A 15,779-nucleotide genomic window follows, 5' to 3' on the forward strand; every position below is an offset into this window, starting at 1 on the left:
GTAATGCATGTGCTGATATTATAAAGCAGAATTAAGAGTTTCCAAACAAAAAAGCTGAAATATTTTGATATTTGAAGATTTCCAACATCTTTCCACGTGTTCCTGATTTACCAAAAGATATAAAAATATAAATTGTCCTATTATTTCTATAACATCCGAACCAGCGCTTGTGATATTTACAGTTTGTTTCTGCTGTAATATTATTGTAACAACATGAGGCTACACACTCTTTTTTCCCTGCAGAGTGGCGTGCAGGTGTTGCAGGTCACCTGATCCTATCAGACGAGGACCTGACATCAGTGGTACAAGGCTCGTGGAAACGCCTAAATACACTGCAGCATTATAAGGTCTGTGTCACACACACACTAGCATGCATCGACCGTGCAGAGTGAATTCTCTTAAAGAGTGTAAGTTTTGATAAACCTGTGTGCTGCAGGTCCCTGATGGAGCCACGGTCGCCCTCGTCCCCAGGAACACCAAACACCTCCTCCATGACAGCCACGACTACATGCCGGGAGAAAGTGAGTCTTGTACAGTTTTGGGGGGGATTGTGCACACTCTACAGATTAACATGAATTCATTATCGACATGTGAAATGATACTAAAAGGAACGAACAGTAGCCAAAGTTGTATGATGCAGATTTTCTGCTCAGTGCAGTTTGTCTTATGTTGCACAGGTGTTCCTCATGATCTGACTTTTAGACCTTCACTTCACTTTACTACTAGACACCTCGCCATCTCTATTTGTATTGACCTGAAGTCGTAGCTGTTGGGACTCTTTGGACTCAGTTTAGAGTTTTCTTTTTTCCTTTTCTTTTATGGGGAAAACGCTATAAAAATACAGGCTTCATTTGATTTTGTAAATATTGTGAGCAGCTAAACTTCTACATATTTCAGTCAGACAAGGCTTGTGTTTCCGATCGGCTCCGCCCTCATCACGCCTCGCAGATTTATTCTACATGCAGAAATTTGCAGACTAATGAGATAGTATCTTAACCCCCTTCCACCTAGCTGGAGCCTGCAGGTGGATGCTGGGGTGGTGGTGGGGCTGAAGGTACGAGCGTAGTACTGGTGCAGGGCAGCGGTGGCAATGACAGAGCAGAGAGAGAGAGAGACGTCTTTGGTGGTTTGAAGTGTGAAATCAGTGCAGCTCGAGATGTCTGCCTGAACTAGCTCGCAGGAGTCGCTTCATACATGCTGTATTTGGAGAAGGAGATGTAGAAGACAATTTAACACTGAATATGAGATGTCCTAAATGTTATCAAGTATTATTTGCACATAAGCAGATGTATCAGATAAAACTGCTGTAAATAAGAAGTTCCTCAGTGCAGAGCTTCCTGCCATCATGCTTTAGCTGAAAGGAGAACAGAGTCTAAATAACCAGAGGAGGTCGCTGTTGGACTGAGTATCCAATGATCTGTTTGACTGGTTTCACTGGTGATGAAATAATTTGTAAAAGAGCGATTAGTCTTCTTCAGACCACCCTGCGCTGCACTACTATCATAGCTTGTGAGAGTTCATGTTTGCAGTCAAAAACACAACCATGGTTTCAGACAAAGTCATGCTAATTAATCCGTGGTCCCCTCCCACCAGAAACCCCCATGCTGGATGACGGGGATGAGGGGGGAGTGAGGCTCTGGCATCTGGTGAAAGCCAGCGAGGAGTCGGAGCTGCCGAAGCACAGGAGAGGCAGCGTGAGGGAGAGGGGGGGCGAGAGGGCCAAGGCCATCCCTGAGATCTACCTCACACGGCTGCTCTCCATGAAGGTAAAACACAGCATCTGAATGGTTTCATCAAAGTGGATTCACTCGCTGATATTTGAAGAAGAAGAAGAAGAAGAAGGTGTTTTATATTTAATGTTTTAGGCAATAAGCCCCTCAGGTTAAATTTGTATGAATATGCCCACCTGTGTGTTTACTAAGAATCCAGTCATGATCCAGATTCTGTTTAAAACATGACATATTCATCTTTAATTTTTTTATTGACCAACAAATTATGTTTTGAAGAAGTGAATGTTGGCTAAGCAAGTTGCAGGAGGATAAAGGGGCAGTTCACCAATAGCCCTTTTTACTAGAGAAAGAAACAGCACCAAGAACAAAACCTCTTTCGCACTGGTTATCTTGAGAGTTCTGTAAATCCTTAGATAACCCGACATGAGGTTTGTATTTCCTTGTTTATTAATCTGCTTCACTTCCTCTGTCTGGTCTCAGGGCACACTGCAGAAGTTTGTGGATGATTTATTCACCGCCATCCTCAGCACCAGTCGTCCTGTACCTCTGGCTGTCAAATACTTTTTCGACCTGTTGGACGAGCAGGCTCTGCAGCACAACATCGCAGACCCCGAGACCATCCACATCTGGAAAACCAACAGGTAACTTCCAGCAGCAGCAGCTAACCAAATGTTTGGATGTTGGGAAACAGAGCTAAAAGCCAGAAATGGGTCACAGGCCAACTTCTGGTGGGCCGCCGTGTGAGAAAGGTTTGGAACACACTTTAAGAGAAATGTCATCGACAGGTTTAAGAAGCTGTGTCAGCAGAATAATGAACAGCTGATGTCACTATGACAGTAACTCAATTACAGCATCTGATTGATCAGGGAGACATGCTGACATGCACACAGTACATGTTACAGTGGTAACCAAATAATCTTATCTCATAAATTAATTCCAAATCAGCTCAACTAAACAAGCAAAAGCACCAGAGATTGTTTGCTTTAAAAACTCTGTTAAAGGACTTCCTGATGTGTGCTAATAGATGGCCATCTCTCTTTCTCTGAGGCCCTGTTTCATCTTGTACTAACATCGATCCAGGTATTCAACCACAAGTGGACAGCTCGTAGTACGTCTATTCAAGCTTCTGAATATGGACAGAAGTGTCGACATGGCATGAAAGGTTTATTTGATCTCATGTGCCTCTACAGCAGCGTTTCCCAAACTTTTTATGCAACAAAAAAACGCATCATAGCCTTTTTATAGGCGCATTAAAGGCATCAAGTTTAATTCTGCAGAAATAATCAAGAAAATATTCAACAGATCACAACAAACTGAAACGACACCACAACAAACAAGTCCTCACTTTTAAAGAACAAAGAAGGTGAGTGAGGGCAAGGAGAAACCAATGACTGTATATATAGATGGACAACGCGTCTCCATCTGCTCCCATTGTACGGAAGTGATGCCAAAATAGCCCCTGTGATAGGCTCTGCCATCTTATGATGGTAACGTCATATGGCGGCAGAGTCTGCGCAGTGGAGGTCGGCGGGTGGCACCGCCGTAGCCATTTCAGCTAACCAAAACGCACACTTAACTTGCCGAAAAAACAGCAAGGATCTTGCTCGCCGTCGCGTTTAACAGCAGAACAGCCATATTTGTCAACAGAGCTGTCAATCATCTTTTTTACAGCATCAACTAATTAAAACTTAACCTGTCAGAAAAATGAACACTTGGAAAAAAACCAGCATGATAAGAACTAACTATAATGACAGAAACCATGTTTGAGAAAAATGTATCGGGCATGTATTTTGATGTTATAGTTTGACTCATGTCCCATCTGTTAACATGGAGGAGGCGGGCTTTATGACGTATACAGCAGCCAGTCAGCAGGGGGCGATAGAGAGGGTTTGGCTTCACTTTTAGGGAGCTGTCATGTCGGCCATCTTTTTGTACAGTCTATGGGAGGAACGCACAGGCAGAAAACTGCAATAGAGTTACACACACAGGCTCAGAAACAGATCACATGGATAAAAAGGATCCATGTGGATTTTCAAGTGAAAAATCCCACTTGGTTAATCAAATACACGAACACATTACCGTGACATTTGACCTCACGCGCACCCCCTAGAGGTAGCTTGTGTAGAATCCATGCTCTACAGTAATAGACTGTAATAACTACACTGCAGACTGAACTCTCACAATGACAAACAGATAGATTTGCATTATCTACACCATCTCCTTTAAGAAACGTGTATCCTGACTGCGTTACATTACAGTAAATTATGAACTGGGAGGGTCTTACTCTTTGATGTGGTCGACGACGTCAAGAAAGAGTCCTATATTAAGAAATTGGATGCATTATCCGTTACGGAGTCAGTACAGGATGGGATTTTGGTCCCATATTTTGGTTTGAAGGCCACTCTAATGAATGTTCAACAGCTTTGCATGCTTGGAATGACATGCTAAATATTAAAACAGTTTTACTAAACTTGAGGCCAAAATAACAAGAAAGTAATCCCTCAACGTCGCCATTTCCTGGGATACTGAGACGAGGTGGTCCTTCAGTGTGGCACAGGAAACATTCATGTACACACTGCTGAAGCAATGTGGCCATATGCACTCCAGACCACCTTCAAATGTGGATCACAACGCTTCCTCAATGCTTCTTGGTTGCATCCACCCCCGTACGTAGAACTATCCAGGATGCGTGTTAATGCCAGGAGTAAACAGAGCCTGATATATAATACTGCCGCCTTGATAAACAATATAATCATACAGTAGGTCGTGATTTATTTCATGTTTACATCCACTTTCTTGTCTTGTCTGACAGTTTACCACTGCGGTTCTGGATCAACATCCTGAAGAACCCACAGTTCATCTTTGACGTGCAGACCTCAGACCACGTGGATGCTGTGCTGTCCGTCATCGCTCAGACCTTCATGGACTCCTGCACCATCGCTGACCACAAACTGGGACGGGTGAGCTCAGCACTTTAAAGCACTGTTAACATTACAGAACAATCTCACTGTATTCTACTGTGGCTCTTCTGTTGAATAACCAAATCGAAAAACAAAGTATATACGCGTCAGTCAGTCATGACCAGGTGATATTTAGGCCACATTTTGTCTTCCTTGCACAGGACTCTCCCATCAACAAGTTGCTGTACGCCAGAGACATCCCGCGCTACAAACAGATGGTGGAGAGGTAAGAATATGGCAGCCAGTTGCTCCACTGACCTCAGGCATGAAAAACGCTGGGGGAGGGAGATGGGGAGAGGGAGAGGGAGAGCGAGGCCTGGGACAATCTGTCAGTGCCAGACAGGGTAGACTGAGCCCGCGAGGCTTCCATGCATGGATGGTTGGAGAGCAGACTGCTACACTTACTACTGTCTGCTGCACACTGAAGCCTGCAGATTACACTGGTGATGTGTTTTTATAGAACAGCTACGCCTGTTTTAGGAGCCCTATTAGTCCTAACTATATCAAAAGGGATAACTGCTACGGAAAAACTGTTAAACATCCTGTTTGTCTACGTTTTTTTCCTCTCTGATATACTGTAGACTCCTCCTATTTTTCCTAAAGAAGATTAAAACAGGTGCAGGAGATAATTGTTAGCATACTCCTGTGTGATAATGGAGAAGTACGCCTTACATCTTTCGTGTCATTATGTTTTACGTCCGTTAATATCGTCTTTCTGTCATGTCACGTCGTGTAAAATAACTGGCGGCAGGTGGCACCTGTGATCCGTGATATCAGGACATCTTTTGCACAATCCTGTTAAAATAGATCTAGAATAGATAGTGGCTGCGGTTGTGGTGCTTCCTCCTTCCGTCAGCTTGCTTCCCCATTGGCTATTGTTTCGTTCCACGTGACAATCCACAGACTGCATGCTCGGCTGTCCTCGGGGTTCCCCCCACACAACAGGATAACCGATCGTAAATATTGAACATGTTTAATATTTATTATTTAAAATCGTGCGGCCACGATGTTCTTCCGAGCAGATAGGGGAAGTAAAATAACTCTCAACAGACCTCACACCACAGGAACATCTCGGAGATCATCTTTACAACCATCAAAAAATTATGACTTTGCTTACGATTGTCAGAAGAGGGGAATCGGGACCAAAATCGGCCTGATTATCTTGTCGTGTGCACCCTGCTCAAATTCCACATTCAAGGGTGTAGGTTATTTACTGTAAATACATAAAAATAAATAATCCACAACTAAAATTTCTTTCTTTTCTTTCCGTAACCCTCTCCTGACTTTCCCTTTCTCCCTGCAGGTACTACGCAGACATCCGTCAGACCATCTCAGCCAGTGACCAGGAGATGAACTCCGCTCTAGCAGAGCTCTCTCGTGTATGTTACCCGCTCTTGTCTTCTTCTTCTCCAATTTCGCAAAAATAACTTTTTTTGAGTTGAGCACAGAAATCATTTCAGGACCTTCTGGCTGCGTGCCTAACAAGCTAGATGTGGAGTCTGAAATGAAATATGAATGAAAACCGATGCAGTTTTTAACACTCCTCCATCCCCGACTCTCTCTATTTTTACTCTCCTCAAACAGAATTATACAGCGGAGGTCAACTGCCTTGTGGCTTTACACGAGCTGTACAAGTACATCAACAAATACTACGATCAAGTGAGTATAACCAACAGAACATGACTGGTGGGTTTAACAGTATGTTGGGCTGCGGGTGAGATGCATCTCCACTACAAATACAGTCACTGAATCTCTTAAAAAACAGGTTGTTTTGTTTGTAGACGTCAGGATTGTTAAGTATGAAAAGGAAAACGGTAAGATCAGGTTGTCAGGCTTGTTCTGGCAATCCTGTTTGGTTACTTCACAAGAAAGTTCCCAGTCCACAAAAATGTGTGAAACAGGCTTTTTTTTAATGAAACCTGTAACTTGGGGAGAACAGATGTGACTTTTTTAGTCCCAGTACAGATACCTGATATTTAAGTATCTGCAAATATTGAACACTGAAGTGATATCAATGTTTAAGTAATTGAATTCAAGTTTTAATAGACCAGGATCGTTCTTTAATGTGTAAGGCAACATTAAGCTACAACCTCATTAAACTTGTAATCTCGAAGATCTCAGTTTTGTTCTCTTTGGCGCCACCTATGGTAATAAACTGTAATTGCGGGAGCACACTTCCCAGATATCCAGACGGTGTTGCATGTGTGACGTCCACGGTTGGCTCCGTTTGTAACTGTTGATTTTCCTCACTTTCCTTTTTTGTTTGCCTTCATCTGAGCGTCGAGTTTGTTTCTTTTTCTTTGGATTTTCACTTCTTGTTGAAGTTGTATCTGTAGTCATCCATCTTTTCTTTGTTTGTTCAGCCATAGTAGATTACTGTTTACTCGCAACACTCGCAGAGAGCGGAAAAGCAGCCGCTTAGCTCCGCCTACCCTCTCTGGCAGACCAACCACTGCTGGCTGATGGAAAACGCGTCACTAACTGGGCGCCTTCATTAGACTTTAAAAAACATCGTATAAAAAAAAAACTGTGATGCAGACTCGCAGCGCTGAGAGGGGGAGAGCATGAGCACAGAGGGAGGGAGGGGCTGATCTGATCTGCTATCTGTGAAATATATGAACTACACAGCAGACTGCAGTCTCTGTTAACAGTGACAGACAGACAGAAAGATCCGCCTGATGAAGAAACAGATCCACGCTATTAAACGTCTAATGTCCTCCCCACGCTGCGTTATTATAAACTATGATGAACTGATCGCAGGTTACAGCTCCTGCTCGTGTCATTCACATGTGGAGACGTATACTTTATGGTAGATCGCAACCTAAAAGGATTTTATTAAGTTACTTGTGTTAAAGGAGCTATTTTTCACCCCTCCTCTCGACAGTTTCGCAGCATAGTTTGCAGTCCGCCCTCGTTTTATCATCAACGTTTATTTTGAAATATCTCCAAACTGCTGTCATGCTCCTACTCCACCTACCTGCTCAACTAACGGGAGGCTAACGTCAAGCCTTAAAGTGGTTGTATCGGCGTAGTTTTAGGATCCCTACTAGAGCCTCACGCTAACTATTGGTCAGGGTTCCCTCAGTCTTTCACTTATAAAATGATAATTCCATTGAAATGATTCCACAATATTTCATGCAGATCTAAATAACAGAAACTGTAATTGTTTTCACCCACCTCAGATAATCACCGCTCTGGAGGAGGACTCCACAGCCCAGAAGATGCAGCTCGGTTACCGGCTCCAACAGATCGCTGCTGCTGTAGAAAACAAAGTCACTGACCTATGACCCCGAGGACACCGTAGACTTTTCTTTTAACCTTGAAGAAGAGGACAATGGCGGGAGGAGCTTCTGTCTACAGGAGGAAAAAGCTACGTTTTTTCTTTTTTTAGACAAAGGAGGAAGAAGCAACATTGCGGCACACACTGTGCTTGTGCTGCCATTTTTGGCAGACTGATTTCTAGTGAAGGGAGAAATAATCTCAAGAGGTTCACTGGCCATGTTTCCTGTGCCGAGACTTCCTTGAAATTCCCACAGTTCCTAACACTGGGAATAAAAGGACACTGAGGGTTTAAAGGGAGAAAATCTGAAGTGAAGCACATCAAACAAAGGAATTTCTTCTGATCTGACATCTCTCTTTAGGATTTCCCACTTTGAGTTCAAACTGAAGAGAGACATAACATGGAACGAGATCTTTTTGTCTTTCCCTTGGCTCTATGTACTCTTATCTTGATGGACTTTCCAAAGTGCACAGAACATTCCTGCAAGTTTACAGCTCAACTTAACGTCTCTTTACGTCTCCTGCTGAACGATGGATGCTGTAAGTGTGCTGGACGAAGAAAACAAGGAGGAAAAGGGAAGAGAAGGACTTTAAAGCTGACAGATGTGGAGTTTTCTAACACAGTATGTCAAAGTCTTACATTGAGGACACACGACTCTGTTAAAGTGCTGTGGAGCGACCAGCCGGCGTGTTCGAGGGATGTTTTCATTCTGCTTTTAGCTTCCTTAAAATCATTCTACCAAGTCTTACTCTCTGAAGATTGATTAGCTGTTAATGGACAGGTTGTTGTTCAGTGTAAACAGGATTTCTTTTTAATCTTTTAAAGTTCACATCGTCAGTTTACTGCAATTTATAGATGCTGCCTTATGTAGGTTACATTTAAAGCATTGTTTCTTTTGTTGAAGACATAGCACACCTTCAACCTGCTCTCTTAACATGATCACCCACTGCTATCTGGCTGGTTTTTTTTCTTAAGTCGCGTTTTGCAAATGTCCATTTTATGAACAATTGTTTTTGTATGCGTCACCCAAGACGATTTTTACGGAAGCCCATAGCGGACATGCATCCATACATTTTATTTATGATCGCCCCACATTACGGTGGTGCCGCGTCATCTCGTGATAACGTGATAAATAAGTCGAGATTTCGAGAAAAAGACCAGAAAAAACTCATTATCACGGGAAAAGAGAGTAAATATAATGTATGGACGCATGTCCGCTAAGGGCTTCCGTAGATTTGGCTAAAGTAACTCATAGCTAACCTATTAATTGATCCGTCCTTTGTAAAACCTTTTACCCAACTTTAACTACATGTGGACAAAATCCTGTACAGTTTCAGGTAGAAGAGATGATCTGTCTAAAGACCAAGCCTGACTCATTAGGAAATAACACACTCATATATGAGGATAGCAACAAAAAGGTCCAGTAAATTGATTCTACATTGTTAATTTTACATCTTAATGCCACTTTTGGATAAATTCCCATCATTGTAATGTATATTTTCCTTTAAGGGATGTTTTTATACGTGTGATCGGCAGTCTGTGAGTAGCAGAGTCAAACAACCCTCACTGAGTGATTCTAAATCCTGAGGATACTGTAAAATAAATAATGTGGAGTTAAATTACTACAAATTTAAAGTGATAATCTCTAAGATTTTAGATTTGTTCTCTTTGGCGTCACCTACGATGATAAACGGTAATTGCGGGAGCACACTTCCCACGCTCCTTTTCAGACTGTTTGCTTCATCTGAGCGTCGAGTTTGTTTCTTCTTCTTTGGATTTTCACTTCTTGTTGAAGTTGTATCTGTAGTCATCCATCTTTTCTTTGTTTGTTCAGCCATAGTAGATTACTGTTTGCTCGCAACACTTGCAGAGAATGGAAAAGCAGCCACTTAGCTCCGCCTACCCTCTCTGGCAGACCAACCACTGCTGGCTGATGGGAAACGCGTCACTAACTGGGCACCGATAGATAGAGACTAAACAGACATTTATGAAATCTTAATATCTTATCTTAGAGATTATCACTTTAACATTTGATTGTTTTGAAGTGCTTTGTCCAGTTTATTACTGTTCATTTTCTTTCATTTAAGTCAGGTCTGATCTTCCAGATTTGTAAGATGTTTTGATATTATCATTACTTTTTCCTGATCTTTTGTCCCTCTAAATTCAGCTCCTCCTGTAAATGTAGTCTGTTTATTTCAGGCTGAGGTGGTTCTTAGAGCCGTATTGATACCAGTTTTTCACTCAAACATTTCACTCTGACAGGAGAGTTTGGAAAGTCTTTAAATAGTTTTATCCAATTTAATTTATTTTTTATTTATTTTGTTGCGCATTTGTTGGATATTTTTTCAGACATGTAAAGTGATAGTTGTCACACCCCTTCCTATCAGATCCTGCAGCGTAAAGAAGAGCGTCTGTCATTTCTGAGACGACAAAATCAAATCAGCTGTCTTTATTTGTGCCACATTTTCAATCTCTCCTTTAATATTTTGCATCTATTTTAGACGCAGTTGGGAAATATGTTGCAAGTGATTATTCTGTACATCAAAAAAAAGTTGTTTTTACCAATGTTTTTTTTTGCCATGCACATTAGTGTTGCCTGTGGATTACCTGTGAGATCAAATCTCATCTCTGATGTTTGACCATATTCCTGTAGATACATACTGCTCTGAAGTAACCCTGACTTTAGTGTTCTCTAACCAAGTGATAGGACAAACCTAACAACAGCTTAATGTGATGCAATAAAGTGGTCCAAGTGTTATCGCATGTCTGGAGTTATTTTGCTTCATGCAGAAAGTATCTCTTCAGCAGGAGAGATCGCAACTTGTCCTGACTCGCATATTAAACAACTGACACTGTTGATTCACAAACACAGTCAACAAGCAACATCAGAAAGCTTAAGATGCATTTTAGAACAAAAGTTGCAGGTTTGAGATAATGTAGCATAAATGTTTGAGTGCACTTGGCATAGTGTCAGCCGGCAACTTCCTGTCATCAATCAGCCAGGCTGGAATGTCCATATTTGGACATCATCCCTCTCTCTCTCTTAGTGTCTTATAAATGTGGAAGTTTGAACACCTGTCACACACAGCTGGTGATGCTAAAGCGTGCACGAGCCTCAAGCTGGACCCACAAAGTTCAAACTGCACGTCTTGTTTTGTCCACAGCCGAACATTGTAAGCAGCACGAGTATCATCAGTGTCTTCATGTGGACACTTTGCTTAGTACACCACCACGAAGTAAGTAAGTAAGTAAAGGTTTATTTATAGAGCACTTTTTAAAACACCAGGTTACAAAGTGCTAAAAAGAAATAAGCAAAACAAGAAAGCTTGTCTACACAAATGAGTTTTTAGCTGCTTCTTGAAAGTGTCCAAAGTTTCAGCAGGTCTGATGGATTGTGGAAGATGATTCCAGAGAGGCGGGGCTACAACAGCACATGCACGATCACCTTTTGTTTTGGTATTGGAGCGTGGGATTGATAGAAGGCCGAGGTTAGATGATCGGAGTGGATGAGAATTATGGAAAGGGGAGGTCTGAAAAGTAACTGGGGGCGAGGTCATGCAGTGCTTTGTATGTAATAAAGAAGATCTTACTAGTTTATTCTGAATTTTACAGGAAGCCAATGGAGGGATGCAAGAACAGAGGAGATATGGGCCCAAAGACTGGTTCTAGTTAATAACCTGGCAGCTGCATTTTGAACTAACTGTAAACGATTCAGAGATGATTGGCTGAGGCACGTGTAAAGGAATTACATCATTGTGTAAACTATGAACTCACTTGCATTGTGCATGAATTTCCACAGCGTAGAGATGTCACAAATTGATCAAGGCTGTTGTGCACTTACAGGAAATGACGATTGCAACATCTGACCGACTCTTTTCATGGTGCAATGCAACCGGACGGAGCTTCATCGCCAACATTTTCACAAGACTATCTTCCAAAGAAAATATTCGCTGGCCTGTTTGTTTTTTTAACGTGCTGTTTCTTCTACTTGTTGTGTGTGTCTCCTTCCTTCATTTGTATTTCCTCAGATCGTCCCGGTTGGCAAATTGGAAAGACATTGTTCTGACTACGTGTCAATGAGCGTTTAGTCGTGGAACGTGGAAACAACATAGACGCCACATAGATGATGTTTTGTATAATGTAGGTCAAATTATGTGGACTGCTACTAATGGTTACATCCTTAAAGCATATTGCAAACGATGTGAGTAAAACATAATACCTTAATTAATAAAATATTTCTTACCAACAACCATAGAATTACTTTCATCTGCAGAACATGACTTCTATCTCTGCAAATGTACAACATTTTCTCCAAGTGGTCGACCAATGAGGGTGAGAGGTTTCCAGCGATCCACAGTGATCTTGTTGACCGCTGTGTGTGCACTATTCCGGTGCTCATTGTGCCCTGCATTTTACCATAATTGTCAGTGAACGCACTTATGCAGCTAAAAATAGCAACATGAGTTAAGACACACAGACCGTAAACATTCATCTGTGAGTATCAGGTGTTAACTGTGTTTGTTTTTCCTTGTGGCTGGATGGTGATGAAATCTCAAATCTGTGATATCGAGCCCCCTTCAAAGTGTCGACTGGTGTGTGTGAGCTCAAAGCTGAACTATAGACCAGCAGGGTCAGTGTGTGTGTGTGTGTATGTGTGTGAGGCTCCTAAATTAGCAGCATGATAGCAAATGCATGCAGGTCACGTTTCACTGTATGGTAGATGGAGGTTGGAGTCAGTGAGGCCAAACTGGAGGTCAGTGAGAGTGGGTGTGTGCATGTTTTGTAGGTGAAAATATGCAGACCTGGGTGAACTTGGGTCATGTGTCACTGAGCGTGTAGTTGTGCTCCTGATTGGTAAGAGGCTCCGACACTAAAAGCGTGATTTATTTTATATGAATAAAGAAATATGAATTTAATATGAAGTCTTTTTGGTTAAACTGGAAAGAAACATGTTCTGATATAAACCTCTTTTCTCACCTGATATTTATCTCCTACTAACCCAGTGATCTAGATCTGTGCAGGTGCTGTTATGATGTCTCTCAGCAGCACACACACACACACACACACACACACACACACACACACACACACACACACACACCTACACACACACACACACACACACACACACACTTCCTGCCCCTGAGGGAAGTCTCTTATTACGCTCTCTGAAAATGGAAAATAGTAACAGCCTGCTCAGGCTTTTCAGCTTAAGACTGGACCAACATTAGACGGTAACAGTGGGACACAGGAGGATGGACCACCTGCACATTCTGGTGCAACACAACAAGCCAAATCCTGCTTTGATTGCTTCAGTGTTCACTTCTATTTGAGCTTTATATCAGAGACATTGACCAATGAACATTTAACACCACTTCCTGTGATATCACAAATTACAATATACTTTAGTTTAATTCAGAACTCTCTGACACAGTGCAAACAAATTCAGCACATTTCAAAGGGATTCAACTCTTTACAGGGCTGTATTGTTCCAAGTGTTTACAGGAAATATGGGGAGAAGAGAGTGGGGGGGGGGTGACATGCAGCAACGGGCCAAGGACGGAGCAACAACTGAGCTAAACCAGCGTCCCGCCCTTTCACAATTTTGCACTGATAATGATCATTTATAATGTTGCTCTTGGGCATCTCACCAGCACCAAAAGGGAACATTTGGATCACGCAAACTGTCACTTTCCTCAGCTTTGGCGTGGGATTGATTTTAAAGTCTTGTTTGGAAAAGGTTGGTTTTAAAATATTATTGCAAATAAAGTATTTTCAGTTTCTTGCCAACAGATAAGAAAATCAATACCACTCTGCAAGAACAAGCAGGCGATCCGTTTACCTTAAGCCTCTAAATGGGATAAAAAGTGACTTAACTTCATTTTGCATAAACACAATTTAAGAAGTAGAAAAGCAGATGATCTCTAGGTTTTGGTGAAAATAGCATTTCTCATGTTTATTATGTTAAAATTCAAACCATGTTTGTTACATAAGTTTTAACCTGTATTAACATATCCTCTATTGTAACACACACAGCTATAGTGTGCTCTGCAGTCAGAGGAGTTAAGAGGCCAAGAGAAGAAACTCATTCTCATTCATGTGAGATCGAAAGGTCTTCAATATCTGAAAAGTGAAGGGCAATCGTCACATCACACCCTACACACACACACACACACACACATACACATATCACACATTTAATCACACCTCTTATTTCCCACCCTTCAACACCATCAGTTCTCTCTCTCTCTCTCTCTCTCTCTCTCTCTCTCTGTCTCTGTCTGTGCTGTGTGGTATCCATGAAATGTTGTGCAGACACACGTTGAGGAGTGATGACCGATGAAACATTTACTGTTATGTGTATTAAGAAAGATAACACCACAGGTTTTCACCAATGATTGTACTTAGCCAGGATGACAGCCATTGGTTTTTCTTGGACAGTTTTGAAGCCTGTAGTCGGGCTAAGGAACCAGAAGTGACCATATTTGGACGATATTGTGGAACTAGAGAGGAGTGAGAGGTTATCAGCTAACACTAGTGCTCGCTTGGTTAGAAATTTGCATCCGTAATTCATGGTATCTGATATGTATTGGGATGCTAACTTTGGCTAACCAAAAACATCCTTTAAATTAAATGTATTGAATAAATAAATGAACAGGTGACTCCTCAGAACGTCTTTTAGAACAATTAAGTGAGACTTGGTGACATGGACTGGAGTCGACTCGAATCACTGTTTTGATGACTTGCGAGTCGACTTGACAAAAAATAAAGGACTTGAGACTCGACTTGGACTTCCAAGATAATGACTTGAGACTTGACTTGACTAGAGGCATGATGACTCGGATGACTTGTGTGTGTGCTCATAAGTTTGAATGTCAGCTGTTAAATATAAAATGATCAAATTCAATGTTGTAAAGTTTCTGTCAAACTATCAGTTATGTATACAGAGCAAACTTGGAATCATGATTGGACGCCTCAAAAAGCTCCCTGTATGTGACTGTCATGATTTGAGGACTGGCTGTCAGTCAAACTCCTCGCTACGGCAACACGCAACATCAGAGCCCCCAAAGAGAAGCCTCATCAGTCGTACTCGTAACTCCTCAGTACGGTCTCAGAGCAGACCATCATCATGGCTGCGTCTGTGCCAAGATAATACAGATACAATTCATTGTCATACTTTTTGAACAGGTTATATAAATTGGCCAATAATATCATTATTAGACGGGCTGCTAACACCTTGTCTTTTCTCTTTATAAAGACCGGATACTACAGGTCAGAGTGCTGGATGTTGGATGGAAAAAAAGTGACTTAACTAAGGACTCGACTTGACTTGACATAACCTGTGACTTGACTTGGCATGCTCAAGAAAAAATGACTCGAGACTTGCTTGAGACTTGGACCAAATGACCTGAGACTGACTTGGGACTTGAGCAAAGATGACTTGGTCACAACACTGGTCATTAGTTATCATGACTTGAAATATGACCTGTTGTCCCCCCAGTACCTTTTGTCTTTTAAGTGGCTGTCAGCCAAAGCTTTGAAGGCAATGAAATGTTAACTATGTGTCAGATTTCCACGTTTACAGGACTTGAAACAAACCAGTACGACATTAAAACAGCATTACGATGTAAGTAATGTGAATATGGTCTGTGGATGCCCAATTTACAACAAAACAACACAACCTCTCCTCAGTTCACTTTTGTCCTTTCGAGTTAATTGTGATACTTTATATCGTGTTGGAGGACAGGGATCTCATTCTAAAGCCGGGTTTAGCTCTCTGTGATCCTTTCGGCCCAAAGGTCAAACAGC

The 15,779-nt window shown here is 41.8% G+C and overlaps 1 protein-coding gene across 1 annotated transcript in view; it reads left to right on the plus strand.

The window, feature by feature from the left end:
- Positions 1-10,717, plus strand: part of LOC138589998 (plexin-B1-like) — a 37,910-nt gene extending 27,193 nt beyond the window's left edge. Inside the window, exons 30-38 of the mRNA XM_069660517.1 lie at positions 244-347; positions 437-521; positions 1,594-1,766; positions 2,211-2,371; positions 4,543-4,690; positions 4,852-4,916; positions 5,994-6,069; positions 6,275-6,349; positions 7,873-10,717. Coding sequence (XP_069516618.1) covers positions 244-347; positions 437-521; positions 1,594-1,766; positions 2,211-2,371; positions 4,543-4,690; positions 4,852-4,916; positions 5,994-6,069; positions 6,275-6,349; positions 7,873-7,977 — 992 coding nt within the window. The 3' untranslated portion in view covers positions 7,978-10,717. The remainder of the gene's footprint in view (positions 1-243; positions 348-436; positions 522-1,593; positions 1,767-2,210; positions 2,372-4,542; positions 4,691-4,851; positions 4,917-5,993; positions 6,070-6,274; positions 6,350-7,872) is intronic.
- The last annotated feature ends 5,062 nt before the right edge of the window (positions 10,718-15,779 follow it).

Source organism: Semicossyphus pulcher, unplaced genomic scaffold (genome assembly GCF_022749685.1).
Source record: "Semicossyphus pulcher isolate SPU_LCO1_2020_fin unplaced genomic scaffold, fSemPul1.0.p SCAF_13, whole genome shotgun sequence".
Taxonomy (NCBI): domain Eukaryota; kingdom Metazoa; phylum Chordata; class Actinopteri; order Labriformes; family Labridae; genus Semicossyphus; species Semicossyphus pulcher.